At 40.4% G+C, this 20059-nt stretch overlaps 2 protein-coding genes across 5 annotated transcripts in view; one reads left to right on the plus strand and one right to left on the minus strand.

Annotated features, from left to right (window-relative positions):
- Positions 1 to 7151, plus strand: LOC118405363 (uncharacterized protein C7orf57 homolog). 4 transcript variants are annotated; one of them, XM_035804825.1, is made up of 9 exons: positions 1 to 79; positions 895 to 966; positions 1694 to 1888; positions 2462 to 2570; positions 3070 to 3262; positions 3855 to 3955; positions 4535 to 4651; positions 5260 to 5427; positions 6063 to 7151. In XM_035804825.1, exons 2-9 carry the CDS (start codon positions 933 to 935, stop codon positions 6115 to 6117), a joined length of 972 nt encoding a protein of 323 aa, XP_035660718.1. In that variant the 5' UTR covers positions 1 to 79; positions 895 to 932; the 3' UTR covers positions 6118 to 7151. The 4 variants fall into 4 exon arrangements, with proteins under 4 accessions (XP_035660718.1, XP_035660717.1, XP_035660716.1 ...); XM_035804824.1 differs by having other exon boundaries at positions 21 to 260; XM_035804823.1 differs by having other exon boundaries at positions 21 to 252.
- An 899-nt stretch (positions 7152 to 8050) lies between these two features.
- LOC118405364 (CD63 antigen-like) overlaps positions 8051 to 20059 on the minus strand; it is a 13777-nt gene continuing 1768 nt past the window's right edge. Inside the window, exons 2-7 of the mRNA XM_035804828.1 lie at positions 16321 to 16509; positions 15765 to 15839; positions 15100 to 15195; positions 13808 to 13987; positions 11488 to 11571; positions 8051 to 9967 (exon numbers count right to left, since the gene is read on the minus strand). Of these exons, the coding sequence (XP_035660721.1) occupies positions 9902 to 9967; positions 11488 to 11571; positions 13808 to 13987; positions 15100 to 15195; positions 15765 to 15839; positions 16321 to 16509 (690 nt within the window). The 3' untranslated portion in view covers positions 8051 to 9901. The remainder of the gene's footprint in view (positions 9968 to 11487; positions 11572 to 13807; positions 13988 to 15099; positions 15196 to 15764; positions 15840 to 16320; positions 16510 to 20059) is intronic.

The following is a 20059-nucleotide window of genomic DNA, read 5'->3' on the forward strand; positions in this document are numbered from 1 at the left end:
GTGTCGTAAAATACCCTTCCCGCAAAACGGTTGATAACATGCTGTCGCCATGGAGACGGTGTAACTACCACTTGTTGCGGTGGGTTGTTTATTATTGCTTGGACAGTGATTTTTACTTTCCAGAGCAGACACAGGGAACGACAGAGGTACGGAGGGTTTTCGCTATAAACTTTAGAATATTCCTCTACAAGTGAAGTACCTGTAGAGCTACAGACTTCTGATCGCTGGCGAGACTAACAAGAGGAAAATCAGGTGCGTACGTGCGTATCGATCAAAATGGTTTGCTTGGTACGGTACCAGGATATCATTTCGTCGTCATCTGTGTAACGTTAGATCTAACTTCCTTCAAATTTCTGTAGTTAGGGGTGTAGTCAGGGTTATGATTAGAGTTGGGGTGAGGTTATGGTTGAGGTTAGGGGTAGAGCGAGGTGCCCTCTTGACCGGGGAAACGCCTGTTTAAGTTGATAACGTTACATCGGCAGGGCATTTCACTTGGTTTTTAGAATAACCGTAGAATGTCACTGGCTTGAATAAGCCACTATCTGTTAGTGCCTTTGTCTGATCAAAAACTGACCAGTAGAGTCGGGAGTCCTCCTTTTGAGTGTTGTTGTGCTTTTTGTTGTTTAAGTGGTGGTCAGCCCAAAATGGTTTGTTTGAAAAAAATAGCCTAGCGCCGGTATTGAAGTAGTCTCTTCATGCAAGGAGGTTGTGATTTTTTAACCTTGCTTCATGTAAAGATTTCGACCGAGCCTGGGCCAACAAATGTGAAACTGAAATGCATCAGGCACCTGGATTTTTACCATCATGTTCTAATCATACAGATAAACATTGTAGAAGTACTTAGTAGTAGTACAATTTTCTATTCTAACAGAAATGCTTTTGCGCTCCTTACAGATTGTTGCTGATTTCAAGGTCATCAATAACGGAACAACATGTCATTAACAAAAAGGAGGCCCGGAGATGAAGGTAAGGATAGCTAAGTGAAATGCTTCCCATTAGTGGTGCGTACCTAAAGCCCAGACTTGGAATTGGACCTACAAATGTTTAAGTCCAAGTCCAAAAAAAACCTAAATGTCCGGAGCCAAGTCCGGACTTGCAAAAAGCAATCTGTCACTTACATTCCCTTATTTTGTTCTAAACTATCTAAAACCTTCCATAGACAGTGCAATTTGCACTGGAAAAAGACAAAACACATTTCGTGTTTACACTGGCTGTATATTATTTTCATGTATTTTTCACATTGCATTTCAATTCATGCTAACATGCAATTTTATATGCACCATCCCCCCTCCCCCTCAAAAAAAAAATGCACATAATATGCAATGATGGGTTCAGGTCCGGACTTATACGTCCAGATCTGAACCTGAACTGCTGGACCTGAATCCGGACCTGAACCTGAAATTGAGTTTAGGTACGCACCACTACTTCCCATCCAGTTTATCATACCTAGTTGAGATTATTACATTGATGAAGAGTTTTAATTGCTCTAACCCCGTGGCTCCTGCATGCTGTTCTGTATCATGCTCTTCGACTTTATTTTTCAGTTGTTAACATTACATCGTTTTTTTAATCAAAATTTTGGCAATTACTTTGAGGAATAATCCTCATAGGAGAATCTAGATTTTTGCAGTTATGGGATTTGATTTCATGTTTTGACATCTGACATTGTAATTTGAATTGCCCTTTTCTTCAGACTGGTTTTACCACGCCCCACTGAAGAGTAAGAAGGACTCGGCACAGGTGGCGGTTCCGCCGGCCTCGCAGATCCCCGGCCTGAGTCAGCTGCCGCCCGACATGCCGTATGACGACGATCCGGCGGCCAAGAGAAAGTGGATTCGTGATACCGACACAAAATACATCAAGTTGGCAAAACAAGGTGGCAGACAGGGTCAGTAGCAATACTTATTCATGCCCCAAACAAGTTCAGTGAATCTGAAAATAATTTTCAGGTAGATATAAAGCTAGTTCACCTTTATCCGTGGGGTTACCTTTATCCGTTGTCTTTAAAAACAAAACATTTAGGATTCTTTAATAAGTCTGCTGACAGTGGTTTTCAAATTTGCAATATTTTCAAAATGTTCCGATTTGAAACCACTGTACGTTGACTTCATATCCCTATTATGCTTTTTCTTACAAACAACGCATATAGGTCAACCTCGAATTATGGTAAACCAGCTTTAGGAGAATTCTTGTACAAAACTGGGACGAGGGGGGATACAAACTTGGCCACGTTTGGGATAGTGTTCTGGCGGCGAGAAGCAGAACTCCAGTCAGCTCTCTGAGGAAGGTGTCTGATAGATACCGAAATGTAAGCAAGCAAGTTTAGCCTGTACAAGAATTCTCCTATATCTAAGTTCATTGAATTGATTGCTTGGAGTTTAAACAAGTAGAATTGAAGGTCCAAATGTTAAAGTAAATTAAGACAATTTGCCTGTGCTTAAAGCTTATCTTATTTTTCCAGACCTTCTCCGATACAGGAGTCCCCCGGACCGTACCAAGGGCCCAGTACCGTACCCCAGGGTGGACTGGTTTGACCATGACGTGCCTCAGGAAGAAGAAGAAGAACCTCTGTAGGTGTAAATTCTTTGTTAAAACATGTTAGCAGGAAACAATACTAAGTATAGCTAAGCTATAGAGCTTTAACTTGTACTAGAACAAATAACTGTAACAGGCTCCGTCCATGGTGCCAAAAATCTAAGCTCCAAAGTTGTCTTGTTATTGTTCTCATCATTACATACAAGTAGGATTGTTGTGATGCCATAAAACTCACAATATGTTAATGTTTTAATGACATCATCATCACTCGTCCCGTAGCTCAGGTGGCCGTAGGGGCAGTAAGGCTAGTGACTTCCAGCTCTGGCGATCTGATATAATGACATACTCCATTGCATATATTTACCATGAATAAAATATGACAACTGTGATTTTTTCATATGTTGTCACATGACGATTCATGATTGTTGCAAAACTGAAGTTTAGAACTCTTCCAAGAAACAGCAAAGTAGGAGCTTAGAAACTTTTTTTTCCTCCATCTAAATGCACATTTTGTATACCCTATTGCTTCGCCAGGCCCCGCACTTTTGCACTACCAGAGTACATGGTACACGAGGAGTTCACACCAAGTCCACAGAGACAGATTGAGGGTAAGAAGAGGGCGCCGTTCTCCACAGACAGTAAAACCGTGTGGCAGCGCGACGACACAGACCCTACAGACAAACGTGTCAGACTCCCAGAGATCAAGAGACCCCAGAGAAGACACAAGGTGACACATCGTTCCTTCAGCCAGTGGCTTAGATTGCCTTCTGCATTGTGTACTACTTAGATGCATGTAACGCCCAGCACCTTTATTCGCGGGGTAACCTATATCCGTTCTACTTGTACAAACAGGGAATTTGGGGATATCAAGTCGATGGACAGTGGTTTCAATGCTTTTTTCAAAACCTCCGTCCATCGACTTGATATCCCCAAATACTCAGCTGGATTTGAAAACAATGGATAGAGGTTAACCCACGAATGAAGGTGAACTAGCGTTAAGTTTGCGGTAATTTATGTCTGCAGATGTTGTGCCATTTTCACTGTAAACTCAAAAGTTTTGTTGTCTTTTGCCCTCCTACCCTTTGTCAAAGTGCTGCATTGTACAGAAATTATAATCATGAGTTGGCTGCACCTGTTATGGTAAAGATGTAGGAATACTAACTTAAACAAGAAACAGTTGAATGCAGCAGTGATTGGACATGCCTGATTGCCTTTGGTAGAATAATCCAGTATGTATCCAGTACAGTTGGACCAGTACCTGTTCACTCTTGCACTAATATAATAGCGTTATCTCACGGTATTCTTTAATCATCCCACAGCAAAAAATGCCACCACCACCTGCTGAAGTGAAGCAAGAGAGACGCAAACAACCAGCAGCTCTGAAAGACCATTTTGCACCAAAGTCCAGATTTCCTCCTGTGTGAGTATATTAGATGGTAGTTATCTCCATGAAAAATGGAGATATAGTTTTGGGTGTGTCTGTGTGTGTGTCTGTGTGTCAGGATTTTTGTAGTGAGCATAAGTCAAGAACCTCTGGATGGATTACAATGATATTTGGTTTGTGGGTAGGTGTTGGTAAGACAAAAGTCAAGGTCAGTTTTGGGTCCCCTGGTATGTGACCTTGGTACTGCAGCAGAAATTAGTTTTTTTTAATCTTTTGAACTGGATGTGCTATGGTCTTGATTTTTGGATGCCAGATAGCTTGTGACATAAGGAATATGTGGTGTATGTTTGAGTCCCCTAGCATGTTGCTCTGGAACTGCAGGGGCATTTTTGCCCTGGCAATGGATAATGGCTGTAACACTGGTTTCGAGGGCTCGAAGGTTGATCATAAAACGCATGACATGAAATTTCAGAATCAGTATTTCTGCATGCCAACGAGTTTTGGAAACTAGACAATAGCCAGATATGGTCAAACTTGTGAAAACGACCACCTCTCCATAATGAGCCATTCACACTATTCTGTATGTCCTAAGATTTGTCATGTTGGATATTGCAGACCCCACCCAGGAAAGGAGGATCCTGTGTCGTTTGGGAAGTTGTTGAGTATGGGGTATCAGAGAGACTGGATCAGCAAGAGGAACGACTGGGAGGAGCAGCATGTACATGGGAACAGGTATGTTACGAAGGTTACACATGTACAAATGGACAAATGTTTAAAAATTACAGACCTTTCAAATACTAGTCATCAGTAGAAATAGAAAAAAAACCTTCACTGATGAAGAATGCTGGATGGCATTTATTTCTTTTCATTTATTCGGAAATGTGACAAAATACATTACACAGACTCACAGGCAGCATTGCTGATATTAGGGTCTACAGCAATTGAAATGTCTGTAATTTTCAAACAAATGTCCAGTGGTTTATAGAATGTCAAGTCATTCAGACGCAAAATGCATCATTATTATGTTTCCATGGTAGGGAAAAACATGTGCTGGTGTGTTAGTTTTCTTTCTCCTTCAGTCAGTAGCCAATCAGAGCTTAGGTTAGGTTTCCTAACCTGGTAACTTTTGGATGGGTGGTAATTTTTCTTGCTCATGTTGACTGTCTTTGAAATAGTAGTCGAACCCTGAATAACCCAGGATCTAGAGTTAGCTTTTACTAGTTTTAGACTTAGAGTAGACACTTGCGATATTGTTTTTACACTGTTTGAATCTCTCATGTTACCTGCAATTAGCCCACAGGCAAGAATTTCCAATAAATAAACTTTTCTATTGTTGACAGACATCTGGAGCCACTGCCAAAAGGTACAGAGTACCAGGAAAAGATCAGTAAACATCAGGCGTCTGGCAACAAGTATCCAAACAAGCCGGCCAGAAAGGACCTGCCTGGACACAAGGGGTCGGCAGGGACACACAGCTCCGAGGAGAAACCAGTCTTTAAACTAAGCAAGTAAGTCTAGCTGAACACAACAGAACATGAGGCCTGCATGGGCATTCTGTCAGGGTCTGCATGCTACTCTCCAAGCAGAGGTTTTAGTCGTTTTTATCGGGCTTTCTATTTTGTTTGTCATTTTTCTTTAAGTACGCCAGCCAGTTAGGTTTTGACACAGCAAGATAAAATGATAAAATAGAAAGCCCGATAAAAACGACTAAAAAAACGTTAAAAAACAGCCGGAGCCTAACCTCTGCTTGGAGAGTACTACATGCCACATAAATGTAAAATGGTCTCCTGTTACTGTTATGCATTTTTGTTCGTGGGGATTTAATTTCAAGGTAGCCTGGAAAAGGATTTTTCACAGTGGTTTTAAGTTTATGGTGCACTATATTTTTTTACTGCCGTGGAAAAATGTCCGTGGTGGTTTAAAGTTCTCGGTGAAGCGGCCACTGCAAAAACCCGAACATTAAACCACCACAAAAGTTTCTGCATTAATCTTACAGTACATAAATTTTGGTGTTTGCTACTTACATGAAACTTAACTTTGTCCTGTGTACCTGGTTATTGATATTCAATCAAGTAAATCATATAAAAGTTTCTATATACATTGTAGACTGAAAGTTACTGACTGATTCTTGTGTTTGCTACAGGTTTGAGAAAGTGGGTGCTAAAGTGAGCACACGCAGGGAGCCTGTCCATGTGTGAAACCAGTCGTCATCACAGAAACACAACACAAAGACATTAGACTAAGTGCGTAGCTAAGTCTGTGTTCATCAGTAGTGCTGACGTTAGCAAAGACTTGTTTAAGAAACTGATATGTCCAGGTCATCTTGAAATGATTTCCTGCATTCTCGTGTACAAATTTTTCAATTATATTTGTATAGACTTACTGATGTGAAAAAATGTTTTGACTGCCTTGTGAATTCTGACCAGATTGTGCGCTGTAAAAAAAGTTTATAACATTTGTACTCAAGATGTTTGTACATTGTATAGACAACAGTACCTGTATTTTCTTGATTTAAGTATGCTCCTCAATTAAAATACGTATCCCCGATTTGGGGCAAATCTGAGACAAATCAGATGAGGGACTGAAACATAAAATGGAACCCATTTTGAACTGAGAAACACAACTGAAAACAAGATAGTCATGTTTTACACGAAAACAACATATTATATAGTTTTCCATACATCTAGAACTGAAGCACCATCTTGGTCTAATTTGAAGTTCTTTTCCTGTGCAATAACCTCAAATATTACGTGCTCACTCTGACTTTGGCAAGTTGTAACTTTGGCAACAATGTGCTGTAATCTTTTGAATTCTAATTAGTCTTTTTAAGTGACAGTGTGTACTTTGATCCAGAAAATACGGTACAGACCATGTTCGATAATCGGAATTATTTCAGACTCATTTGTTCATCAAACTGAAGACTGAGTCCTCATATTTTTTTAAATATGGCACCAGCAAACTCAGCGCATCATGACATGTTGATATGTGATGAACAGAAAATAAGTGCAATTTACAGTGTTTAACACTGGATCAAACAAAAACTGCACATTTTCCGTCCTTTTCAGTGTTACATACAATGTATATGACTTTGTATATAGTTAAAGTTGGCCAATTATTGAATATTGCTGCAGTTATTGGCCGTCAGTTTCACCATTCTACAATGTTTTTGTTCTTTTTGTATATGCCTGTTGTCTTCCATTATGTCATACAAGATATTACTTTAACAGCTCAATAATGGAATAAATTGTTGTGCTTTATTGCATTTGTCATTTGATTTCTTCTTTCATGGAAAAAGAGGCACTTTCGTGACTTCTGGGTGTGTTTTAAAAAACCAAGTGCCCACTGCTTGTGGTGACATGTACTGATTATTGTAGCTTTCATGAAAGAAGTCATGAGTGAGATATAATGTCCTTGCCATCATACAGGTTTCTCTTTAGTCTTTCAGTCTCTAGATGGAATTTTGCTGCCAAAGACAGACACATGATTCATGCAATGCATCCGTTACACTTGACAAAATGACAAGTACATGTGACATTTTTATCAAGCCGAACTCAGTGCCAGAAAAGTAGAGCAAACTTGAAAAAAAAAAAAATGTTTTGAGAAGCACACAAAGTAAAGCAATTTATAATCATTACAAGTCATCAAGGTTAGATTAGAATGTTTTTTTGGCAGCCACAGCAACGGGTTCTGAACCAACTGCCATTTTCACTGTGACTGCCATTTTCATCAGGAACGGAATTCAATTTGACTAGAATCGCCATCTGCAAGTAAATATTTCTCCCCCTCCCATGCAAAATGGGATGTTCCAAATGAACCCATTGCAGACACATTTTTTTCTGCTCAAATTTTGAAAAGTGGAATATTCCAGAATCACCCTGCTCCAAAATATACGTCGTCGATTTGACCCTCCATCCAAAAATGGACTCTTCCGAAAACATCCCCATGCACAAGTTACCCTCTACCCATTTCTCCTGGGAAAGCTTCCCCCATGCCTAATTTCAGGTGACCGGCTTTCATATATATTTTATACACATTTTCGGGGACAGAATACTGTACTACATGTAGCTAAAATAAACTAAGGCGATACTGTTTTGCAATAGTTTTCAAAGTCAAAAATGTATTCAGACCCTGTTTAATTTGACATATCTTTACTCCTTTATTTTGCATCACTCAGTGTGTTCAATGGTCCCTTTAGGATCCACAAACTACAGTCATAGAAAAGACCATCACTTTTGGCACAGCTGCAGAAAATACAACTAACTTTCATATGAATTTCTCCTGACCAAATTACGATCCAGTCAGGCTACATCTGCCAAAATGACTAGCCTAGTATCCAGTCGTTTTATAGCTCCCCGAGTCTCTTCTGTCCTCTGCAAATATACATGGAGAGGACAAAAGAGACTCGGGAGCTATAATACAGCTGGATACCAGGCTACCAAATGACTTCTTATTATAAGTACAAACTATTTTGTTACTTTCTTGACAAACATCGAAAGATTTTGATTATTGATGCCACTTATGATTATCAAATACATAACTCATGTGATATAAGATATTGGAATAACAATTCTTGGCAAACTTTAGGAGAACTTGCTCAACAACAGGAATCACAGGAGCTACAGGGGTACCTGACATTTGCACAAATTTTATGAAATTTGTACAAATTTTGTGAAAGAGTGCATGAGGCACTAAGCAAAAACATACAAATCTTGTGAAAAATACATGATCATTATGCAAAACATATGAACCTTATGAAAAATGCAGTCTTTTTTCCAAACTGTCCGACCACTACATTGAGAGAAAGCACATTTCTGAGTGTTTCTACCCATGATGTTTTACTTAAAACCATCGAATGTGTGCATTTTGTCACAAAGACAAATCTAATCGCCCGTATTTTTTGCATGAGGCGTCACAGCATATTTCCCAGTCTTTGCAGCTTGCCAATTCCATCTTGAATATCCCCCTTTGTCATGTGACCTAGGCAGTGGTTGGATGATTGGCATCTAAAAAAACTGTGAATTTCATATGATTCATGCATTTCACATAGTGATTTCTGCATATTTGTACAGATTTCATAAAATGCACACAAATGCTTAGGAATGATGATAGCAGATAATACCTGGTCCTTTTTACATTCCTATCAAGATCCTAAAATGCAATCATGTTTTTCCCTGAGCAATTAAAAGCATGATTTTATTTACAGTACGCCAGAATTTTTGCACAGCCATCATATTTTGTATCCTCTGCAACTCATGTCAAAATTAGTCACTAAATATGAACCAAGCCAGATTATTCAGACAGCACAAAGTACAAGTGTACCTAAAACATCTCATCTATATCCTATCACAAATAATTTTCAACAATTCTCTTTCCATATGAAACACTTTACGATTGCTTTCCTTTTAGATTATACTGCAGGGAAGAGATCAAAATAGCGACCTGCAACTAAACTTGTAACATTGACCACAATACAACTGAACCTGTTTTGTTTAGCAACACAGCCCTAAGCAAGAATCATAGGGCCATGGAACTGAGGCAGCCTGAAATAGTCATGGGCAACCTTGTATGTGACTTTACTAACCCAGTGGACAACCTGGCTAACCAAAGTCAAATGCAAGGTTGCCCATGAAGGACTGGTGAGATTTTTTGTGCTCATGTTTCACAGGAAAAGGTCAACATCAAAGGAATCATCCACCACATTCTGCTTCTAAACAACGCTTTGTAATTTGCCAATAAGAAACCAACTAACCAGATGAATGAATATGATTATATTTTCCGTTTGCCCTACTTTTTCAGTCCGATTAATTGCAGCAACACAATTCTAACTAAGCGACTGCAAAGATATGCCGATAAACCTGCCACAAACTCGTGCTTAAAACCCATAGCTTACTCCACAGACTGGAATGTCAATTTCTAAAAAAAGGCATATTAGATTTGTTGTCCTGGTAAGGCACAGTGGTTCCCTCAGTGGAAATGATGTCATCAAACCACTTCATACTCCTGTTTGATGGACCTCATCAGGCAGCAGGCAAAGATGATTCCAACAACCTGTGGGAACACAAACCAAACTTTAGCCATCAGAATCCATTGTTGGTGTTGGCATCCATCTGTCTCAGAAGACAACATTGGGCAGACAGTTATAACTCTTTAAGGTGAAGGAGTGGTGTACATTTCCTTCTCCACCCTCTCGTCTACTGTCGCACTAAGTCTCACAGGGACAGAATTGCATGCCATGTGTAAGACGGCTCCAGCAGATGCAGGTTTGTTATTTGGAGTTTCCGTCTCCTAGGAGGACTTCCGACCAAGGATGCAAGGGGTTCCTCCTACCCCTGACTTGTGTAAAGCGGGTGCATCATGCCCGAACAGGCCCTTAGGCCAAATTAGAATACATACATTCACACATTGTACAAGTTTGGTTAAAAGCAAAACTGTTCTCTAAATGATACATCAACTAATACCTTCTGTTTTAGTTCAGTACACTCTATTGGTCGCTTCCCTGGCCAAAAAGATTTGATTCTTACTGGCTGTCATTTGAATATTACTTTAGACTTTGAACAGGCATGCTGATTGGTCACACATGAGCTGCGGTATCGGGTCATCCAATTGATAGAGGCCCCGCCTAGGGTACGACAATTGAAACACTTCATTATGTTTGGTTAGGCCAATCAGTGCCCCTATTCAGATTCCAAAGAAATATTCAAACTACAGCCAAAAAGGGTATGTGCAAGTCCAGTCAGAAGTCACAGACAGAGTGTACTAAAGCTAGATGGCTTCCATCCAGGCTAACCTTCATTGCCAAGTCCAAGAGCATTAAAAAAAGACAGGCTACTCTTGATCATATCACAGGCGATACGCCATAGAGTTTTCGTTCCTAAATCTTTATATAGCGCCCAGACTATAGTTCAGGTGCCTCAGAGTATTACACGAGTGAGTTCTGATCGAACCCGAAGGGCGCATCCAAGTATGACAGGAGCAAGTGCCGGAGGGTGAGCAAACTAACCCCCTGGTCTACACAAGGCATGACGGGAGTATCGGACTCCCTGGTGACGCAACGTTCTGTGTAAAAACCGTTCTGCACAAAGACCAAAGGGCATGCAGAAGTAACAGCGACAGCAGTTGTGTGGTTAAAGCAGCTTTATATTTTCTCTTCAACAAAAACTCAAAGCCTAAAGGTGGGGTCACACAAGCGTAATACTATATATTCAAGTCCGTTTGAGGTGCGTATGACGCTCTTAGTCACTACCAGGCCCCACAGGTCGCGGGAAAAATAGTACAAATGAGACAAATATAGATCCATAACATGCCAGATGAGTTAGCTGACCGAGAATTATGGTTAGCGACCCAGCTAACTCGTCTGACATGTTACCTGTCTACGTTTGTCCAATTTCTATTATTTTTCCAACGACCTGTGGAGCCTGGTGGAGGCAAATACTCCCATGCGCGCCTCATACGGACTTAAACATTGTGCAGGTGTGACCCCACCTTAATGCGAGTAAGATGCCTGGGAGGAAATGTTATCCCTGAACTGGGTTAACTGTTGTACTGTTGAGTACAGCTGCTGTACACACCTGTATGAAGGCGATCCCGATCCCGGCTCCTCCGATGATGAGGATGTTGCCAGCCAGCCAGTCCTCCAGCTTCAGCAGACAGCCCTACAGAACAACACAACAGTAATGTTACAGAACAACACGACATTACAGAACAACACGACAATACAGAACAACACAACATTGATGTTACAGAACAACACAACATTGATGTTACAGAACAACACGACAATACAGAACAACACAACATTAACATTACAGAACAACACAACAATACAGAACAACACAACATTACAGAACAACACAACATTACAGAACAACACAACATTACAGAACAACACAACATTACAGAACAACACAACATTACAGAACAACACAACATTACAGAACAACACAACATTACAGAACAACACAACATTACAGAACAACACAACATTACAGAACACAACATTACTCTCACCTCTCAAATAGAAGTACCCCCTGGAATAAAAGTACCCCCCGGACAAATCTTCAAAATCTAATAAAAGTACCCCCTGGAATAAAAGTACCCCCCGGAAAAATACCAAATTGACATGTAAACTGTGTCCATGCTACTTCAGTCCAAGAGAAGATGATAAGCAGGTAGGCTCTTTTTATTTATTTATGCCTCGGTACCATATCAGTTAATTGTATAAATAATGAACAGAATAATTCCTATGTTATTGCACATATTTTCTTTATCTGAGTGTCACGCCATCAACAAAGATTAAAATAAAAGTAAAAAATGAATGAAAATAAAAATTGAAGAAATAAAAAAAGAAGTTTATTTCATGATCATTGTTACAAAATAACATTTTGAAGAAACATTCCAACTTAGTAGAATACCTTCTTCACCACTTGTGGTATTTTCAATGTTGTTGAAACCAAGGAGGTCATAGACACTGCCCCCTATCGAGACATAACGGTATTGCAGAAAATATGTCAATATCTCGCGTATTACCGCGAGATTCGGCGTGAGTTGATGAATCCAACATGGCGGATGTTTTCGAGCCGATTGAACGCCGTGCTTTATTTTGGAAGGATTTTTTCGTTGCTGGAACATTAAAACAAGTTGACTACGGGTGAAAAGTTGTGGAAAAGTATTGGTAACTTTTTGATTTGTTTGGTTGTGGTTCATTTCTGTGTTTTGATAGAGAATTTACGGAAGTGAGTGACTGTGTTTGTAGCATGTGACCTCGATGTTTTCGTCTTTGTTCAGCGCAAATTTCAAGATTTTTGGAAGGTTAAAGATGGTCTAAAACGAAAAGGATACATTTTTTACGAGTCCAGTACCGAATCACTTGGGTTTCGGTAGTTTTGGACCTGAACAAAAACGTTTTTGCAAGTCCAGAACCGGTCCTGCGTACCGGTACGCATCCCTAGGATGTTTGGGTCATAGCCTAGCGGCAGGGAAATACGCGCTGCCTCGTCCGAAAAATAGTGAATTTTAAGCAAAAATACCGCGGAAGAACGCGGAAATATGGGCAGAAAATACCAAACTTTCAATATTTTTGGGGTCCCTGGTTAGCAAAGAAAGCCCCAATTTGAAAAAAAAAATAAACGTACCGTCTAAAATAAGGACGTACCGGGTGGATTTTGAGGCGGAAAAAAATAAACGTACCGGTACGTTTATTTGAGAGGTGAGAGTACAGAACATCACAACATTACAGAACAACACAACATTGATGTTACAGAACAACACAGCATTACAGAACAACACAACATTAATGTTACAGAACAACACAATGTTACAGAACGACACAACATTATAGAACAATACAACATTACAGAACAACACATTACAGAACAACACAACATTACAGAACAACACAAAATTACAGAATAACACTACATTAATGTTACAGATTCTGAACAACACAACATAACCTATACACCACCTAAAAATCAACAACACAGCAAATCCAGGACCAAAGATATTCTAAAAACATGTTGCTGCAGTACTGAGTTCAAACTACAGGAGGCCCCAAATCGACCCACATTGACACAATAACCCTACACACCCACACACCAGAAACCATCGCACGTCCAGCGTTTCTTGAGATATACCCCCACATCATCCAGATTAAAAACTGTACCTTCATCGTGATGGAGGCAATTAACTGAGATAGCGTGGCGTAATTGGCAGAGCGTTGCTGGTGTCACCGATCTTGTGCCCTTGGAAAAGGCACTTTGCACGACTTTGTCCACTTCACTCAGGTGAAAATGAGTACCTAGCGTCCCTCGGATAGGACGTTAAATAAAGACTGCTATAAGGATCAACATAATGATCATGGGCACTAAAGGAAGAAGAAGAAGAACTGACCTCAGTGTTAATGTTGGTTGCATCTGTACCAGCATCCACCCCACAGGAGTCGTCAGGCTTCTTCACATCAAACTCAGTCTTGGCATTCTTACAGCACGACCCGGGGACATTCTTGGTGCTGTTGAAGGCGGGAGACTTCTGGAACCAGTCGGTGTAGTTCTTGACACCACAGCACTCAAACTGAAACAGAAGTAAGTGATGGCATGAGCAGACATCCTGTGTAATTCAGGACTCGAAACACTTCTTTTTTTGCATACCTGCACTGGTGCAGGTAACAGTGAAAATTACCTGCACCAGACAAATTTTACCTGCACCACTCTGAATTCAGGAAGTATGGATCATACTAGAAATGCTCAGGAACGATTGCTATTTTTTCTTGTCTACTTTCTAGGTGGTAACATTCAATGCAGCTTATAACAGTCCACAAACACCTACATATTAGGACATTTATGCATAAAACCCAGTACATGGACCAGTGCAGGTTAGGTGCAGGTAGACACAAGAAATACCTGCACAGTACAATTTTATAGTACCTGCACATACCTGCACAGTCCAATTCATATGCACTAACCTGCATATGCAGGTGGTATTTCGAGCCCTGCTGTGTAATTGTATTTGAGGCACCCCCGTACTCTGAATGGTTTAGTTGGTATGACATCACCACGTGATTACAATTAAATCATCATCACATGATTGCATCATCCTGTTACCTCACAATTTCCATTTGTATCATCTTTGAATCACCGCCCTACCCACCCCACAGGCTTACCTTATGTTCGTTTTCAGAAATTACTTGAAAACATTGAAATATATTCGATTGCCAATACCCAAGGCTCCTGGCTTTTCTTTCCCTTAAAAAGAAATAACAAACTAGACAACTAGACAAACAGTGCATAAGTATTTTAAAGTACATACAATTTCACTATGTTCGCTTTTGTTTCACAAAAGAACATCTTTCACAAGTCGCAGTGCCAGTTTACCTATCAGCTGCCGTGTTTACTATGACATCACGAGGGTAAATTATCTGAAGGCAAATGGGTGTAATGTACTATTATGTATAATATTCTATACAAACATCTTTGTTCACTGAAGAATTAATTTGTAGCTAAATGCAATCAGGAAATGTTGACAATGTCATCAACCTATATCTGTCATAAGAGCAATGCCACTTCAGTGTATTCACTTCAATATTTTTGGTATCTCAGCTCATGGACAAATAAAGTCTCTCAAAGCCTCTCTCAAAGTGTGCAACAGTCAAACAGGTGTTGGTCATATTGGTGCTGGATATGTACCTCTTTCTGAACACCATCGAAGGCAAGTCGTCCCTTAGTCGTGTTTTCCCATTTCATCATGAAGTCTGTCATGGCCGTGTCAATCACATTCTCAATCTGCGATGAAAGTGTACATGTATGTCAGAACAAATAGTTATAATATCGTTATCAAGAAAAAAAACCTTATACCTAATGAAAAGTGTGTGGAGCGACCACCTTGTGGCGGACAAGTTATATAAAACAAGAATCAAAGCTTTTTAAAAAAACTGGCTGGTGTATATTTTGGGAAAAGGCTTGGATGTTCAATATTGCACGAAAAGAGGGCGGTTAAACATCGAAGTCTTGAATTGGTCTTTCAAAAGACATTACATGGGATTTGTTGAACAAGAAAAAAAACTTTGTTGCAAATGGGGTTCGAACCCATGCATGCAAAACAAGACTGGGATCTAAAGCAGACCACTTGGCCACCCTGAAACGGTTGCGTAATTTGCATTCAAAAGGGCTTTAACAAGGGCTACCTTGGACGATCCATCCATCCAAACCAAACAAACCATTGAACAAACCGCTTCACCGCTTCTATTGATTCAAAGCCGATGCGAACTCTAGTGATCAAAACTATTACAAAATAGTAGCTGTGAGGTCCAAATGGATTCACAGTTCTGAGAGTTCTCCATGTATGTACATACGTCATTCCTCAGGACGTATCCCGTGATGCCGGCAGCGATCTCCAGAATGAAGATGAGGCTCAGGAGGACGGCGAACTGTGCAGGCAGGAGATACAACATCGTCATGTCAATCATCAGGTCTGGTACATTACTATATGTCAATCATAGGTCTGGTGCATTCACGACTTGCACACTTCCCATAATTCACAGCGCCAGGGTTACAGATATCGTGACCCGTGAGGTCATCAGGCAAAACCAACTAACAGCAATAGTGGTGACGTGCTGGCTAGTTTATACTTCTGACCACAAAACTTGTAAAATTCTCAGCTCTAGTAATAGTAGTACTACATTTGTCGTACAACTCATTAGTTTATATGCTTTGCCGCTGTCATACTGAAGGTTTTAGCTGGTTTCACCCTTCTTTCGCACCCTGGGTAATGGTGGTAACATCCATATCCATAACCCTGGGGCTGTGAATTATGTGAAGTGTGCAAGTCATGAATTACCATATGAAACAGCACAAGTGTCATTCAACACATATTACCAAAAGAGACCATGAGGTGAGCTGTATACTTACAGTGGTGACCATGCAGTAGTTTTCCTTGATGGCACCAAAGCAGCCTAGGAAGCCGATGATGGCCACAAACACTCCCAGAATGATGAGGAAGACTGGTGCAGATGCGAAGGCATTCCCCGTGAAGTCAAAGTAGTCCCCAAACGCAATCTTCACGGTTGCACCGACCCCGATCATAGCCAGGCCAGTGATCTGTAAGGAGACACATAACCAGACTTTCCGTAAACCTATTGGAATATTCTGTATCACTATCAGAGATGGCAGACTTCACCCCCTCCTTTTATAGTCATGAACAGTGAATTCGCCTTCTTCTCAGACTTATTTGGGCCTCATGCGCTGCTCTCTGCTTCCTCATATGTTTTTTTAGTATGGCCAAGCTTTATTGGATTTTAATGTGGGCTCCGAAAAGACCAAGTTGGTTGGCAATACAAGAACAATATAAAAGCTATCAGAAAACAGCTGAAATCTAAGAAACAAAAAGCTTGACAGCCACCTAGAAGGCATAAGGCTACCAGCATGTTAAGGATTACCACAAAGGTTTTATACTCAGCCTGACTAAATCATGCTTCTAGAAGCCCTTCTACTGGACAGGCTAGAGGGGGCACAATCAGCCCATGACAGGGAGAGATGGTGTGACAAAGGATAAAGTTGTCCTTGGCTGTTCTATGCTGAAAGGGTTGTTGTAATGGTAATCTTGCTTGCTGAATCTCCTTGGCTCTTTGGAATGCCATCACTCTCACAATGTTTTATCTATCAGGAGCCTTTCAAAGCCTTGCAGATTATGAAGGATAAGCCAGACCAGGTAGACAGCCTGGAGTTTTCCACAAACCCTGATTAGAGGAAGAGTCCTGCCACACCTTTGTGTGTCAATGGCACGGCTGTCTCCAGCTCTGAATATTTTTTTCATCCCATGGGAGCCCATGTCATGATTTATTCTCGTTGTTGAATCTGTAATTTCAATCTTACGAAAATAAATTTTCATCTATGTCATACTTCTGTTCATCCCATCAAGCAAATAAAAGACAGTCCTGTCCAATGGTTAGACTGTACTCTACATGGTTCTTACAGGTGTTCTGTCAGGCATGACTGTAAACATACTGTCCGCACTACTGATGCATGGATCCTGCGTGCCACCCTTGTAACAACAACAATACGGGCTTTCTTACTAACTGCAACTTAGAACAAGTCAGCTACTCCAAGACACGCCTCCAAACGGAGGACAATATAATAGTAAATATGTAACATGTCCTTCCCATGGATAGACAAATACTATAAAGTGAAATCAAAAGGGGAGTAGTGTAGGTCAGAAATCAAAAGGGGACTAGTGCAGGTCGAAATGTTAGGATATATTGTTCTCATTTTAGCCCTGTAAAGGTACCTGTACTGATGTAGTCCCATGAACCTTTTGAGGCCATAGGTGTAGTGGGTTGTTATCCACCGTGTTAGACGTTATTGTAAGGCGGAGCCCATCCCTCCCCTTCCATCCCTTTCACTCAACCAAAGTCAGGTACCTATTTTTACACCTGAGTGGAATGTGCAAACACAGGACCCCTAGGTTCTAGGCCAAACACCCTTACTCAGTTACTGTCAAGCTAACACAACGCCACTTTACCCAGACCAGGGATATGTACCTAAACGTAACATCAGGTATAGATGTCAATACAGAATTTAGGTAAAGGTTGGTACAGAAGGCAGGGTTGGACAAGTCCACTAGCCCTATTGTCCCGGGCAAGTGAAAGTGCCGATCGGGCAAGTACATGTAAGATTTTTCCATTGAGCGAGATTTTGATATACATTTGTACTTACTAATTTCAACATTCATGACTCAAGGCATCAAGCATTGGTCTATACACAGAAAAATATAGCCAATAACAAGAATCCCATCGATGGAAGTGAAAGTACATAGAAAAATGTCATTTAAATTTCCGGCAAGTGAAAAGTTCAGTTCGGGCAAGTAAGTTTTGTGTGCGTTTGCCCGATAAGACAGGTGAATTTTAGTAAACTTGCTCAACCCTGGAATTTAGGTACCTATATATATATACATGAACTATTTCATAAAGTAACCTGTGGTTTTCATTAATGACAGAATGTTTACTGAGTAGACTTTGAGTATCTTATGCAGAGAAACTGGAGAAATTATGCTTTTCAGAGGACCTAATGCCAAAAAATTGTGCTGACTTCAAATAATGTTTTCAACTTTTTCTAGTACTAAAAATTTTCATCTTTGTGGAACACCACATATTTAGTACCAGAATACCACAACGCTTGTAAATGAGCGTAAGTCAGATACAGCACGGTACATTGATGTTCCGGTATTTTGGACCTGTACCTAAATGATTTTCACGTACTGTACTGGAAGGGTCTGCATGCTCTTTTCCATAAGGCGTAGGCAGACTACACATATTTTTAATTCACGTAACTCGTAGGGAAAACAATATTATCTACGCTAAATTTGTAGCAAGGCAACCAAATCTAGCGTAATTGCCTTCCCTGATTTATCGCAAAACGTAAGGAGTTCTTCTGAATTCAGTGTAAATCGTTGTCGGGACCCCCCCATGCAGACCCTCTACTGGTCCGGTGTGCCTAAATACCACAAACGACCACAAACGACTCGGAAATACCACAAACGACCACAAACGACTCTAAAATGCAGTGTATATGGGTCAAAGACCTTGTGTGGCGCTCTGGAGACATTGTTTACACATTTATAAATTTAAAAAACGCAGCAAGTCCTGCATATTCACCAGTTATTTCAAGTTAGTCTGCCGGTTTCAAGATCGAAGCGATTATCGGCCGCCATGTTGGATCGCCCATGCTAGGAGTCTGCATGGGGAAGTTCTCGATACCTTCCATGGCTCCATAGACGACAGGACGATAAAACTATGGACGCTGTTTGTTCATAGATTATAGCATGGCACTATTCTATCATTGTCAACTTATAAAACTTGTATACTAAGTGTTTTTCAGCCTCAATGCAAGCACGCATTCATTGACAGCGCAGAATCGCTTCGATCTTGAAACCGGCGGGCTAACTTGAAATAACTGGTGAATACGCAGGACTTGCTGCGTTTTTTAAATTCATAAATGTGTAAACAATGTCTCCAGAGCGCCACACAAGGTCTTCGACCCATATACACTGCATACTAGAGTCGTTTGTGGTATTTCCGAGTCGTTTGTGGTCATTTGTGGTATTTAGGCACACCCTACTGGTCTACATCACTACGCTAGACAATCACTGACCCATAGGCAAAGAAGTCGCACCAGTTTTCCCTCTGTCATGTGATGAGTTAATGTTCTTCTGTCATGTGATGAATTATGTCAAGTCACATGCCTAAACCTACAGTTTTGTCTAAGGAGACAAAACACCCAATTTGTTTAGCTTCTGGAACAGCATTTAACATTGAATTGTTAAGTTATGTTCGTGGGTCTCTCTAAACAAACAAACCTAAATGCTAGCTGGTACTTTTGAAAAGAAGAAAGGAGACTTCTCAATTAGAAACTTATTCTCAAGAAAACAGCATTTCTTGCAAATTAGTTTCTGCATTTTCTTGAAAATAAGTTTCCTCACTGAGAAGTCTCCGTTTGAGCTGCATGAGGTTTGTTTGTGCAACCTCTGAGTGCTAAGCCTGGAAAATAAAAATTGAAGATGGTGATTTTAAATAGTCAAACTAAAATGTTAGTGAGATGAAGGAGTAATTCTTTGTACACAACCCAGTGGGTACTTACATAGCTTACGTTTCGA

The sequence above is a fragment of the Branchiostoma floridae genome, chromosome 18 (genome assembly GCF_000003815.2).
Source record: "Branchiostoma floridae strain S238N-H82 chromosome 18, Bfl_VNyyK, whole genome shotgun sequence".
NCBI lineage: Eukaryota > Metazoa > Chordata > Leptocardii > Amphioxiformes > Branchiostomatidae > Branchiostoma > Branchiostoma floridae.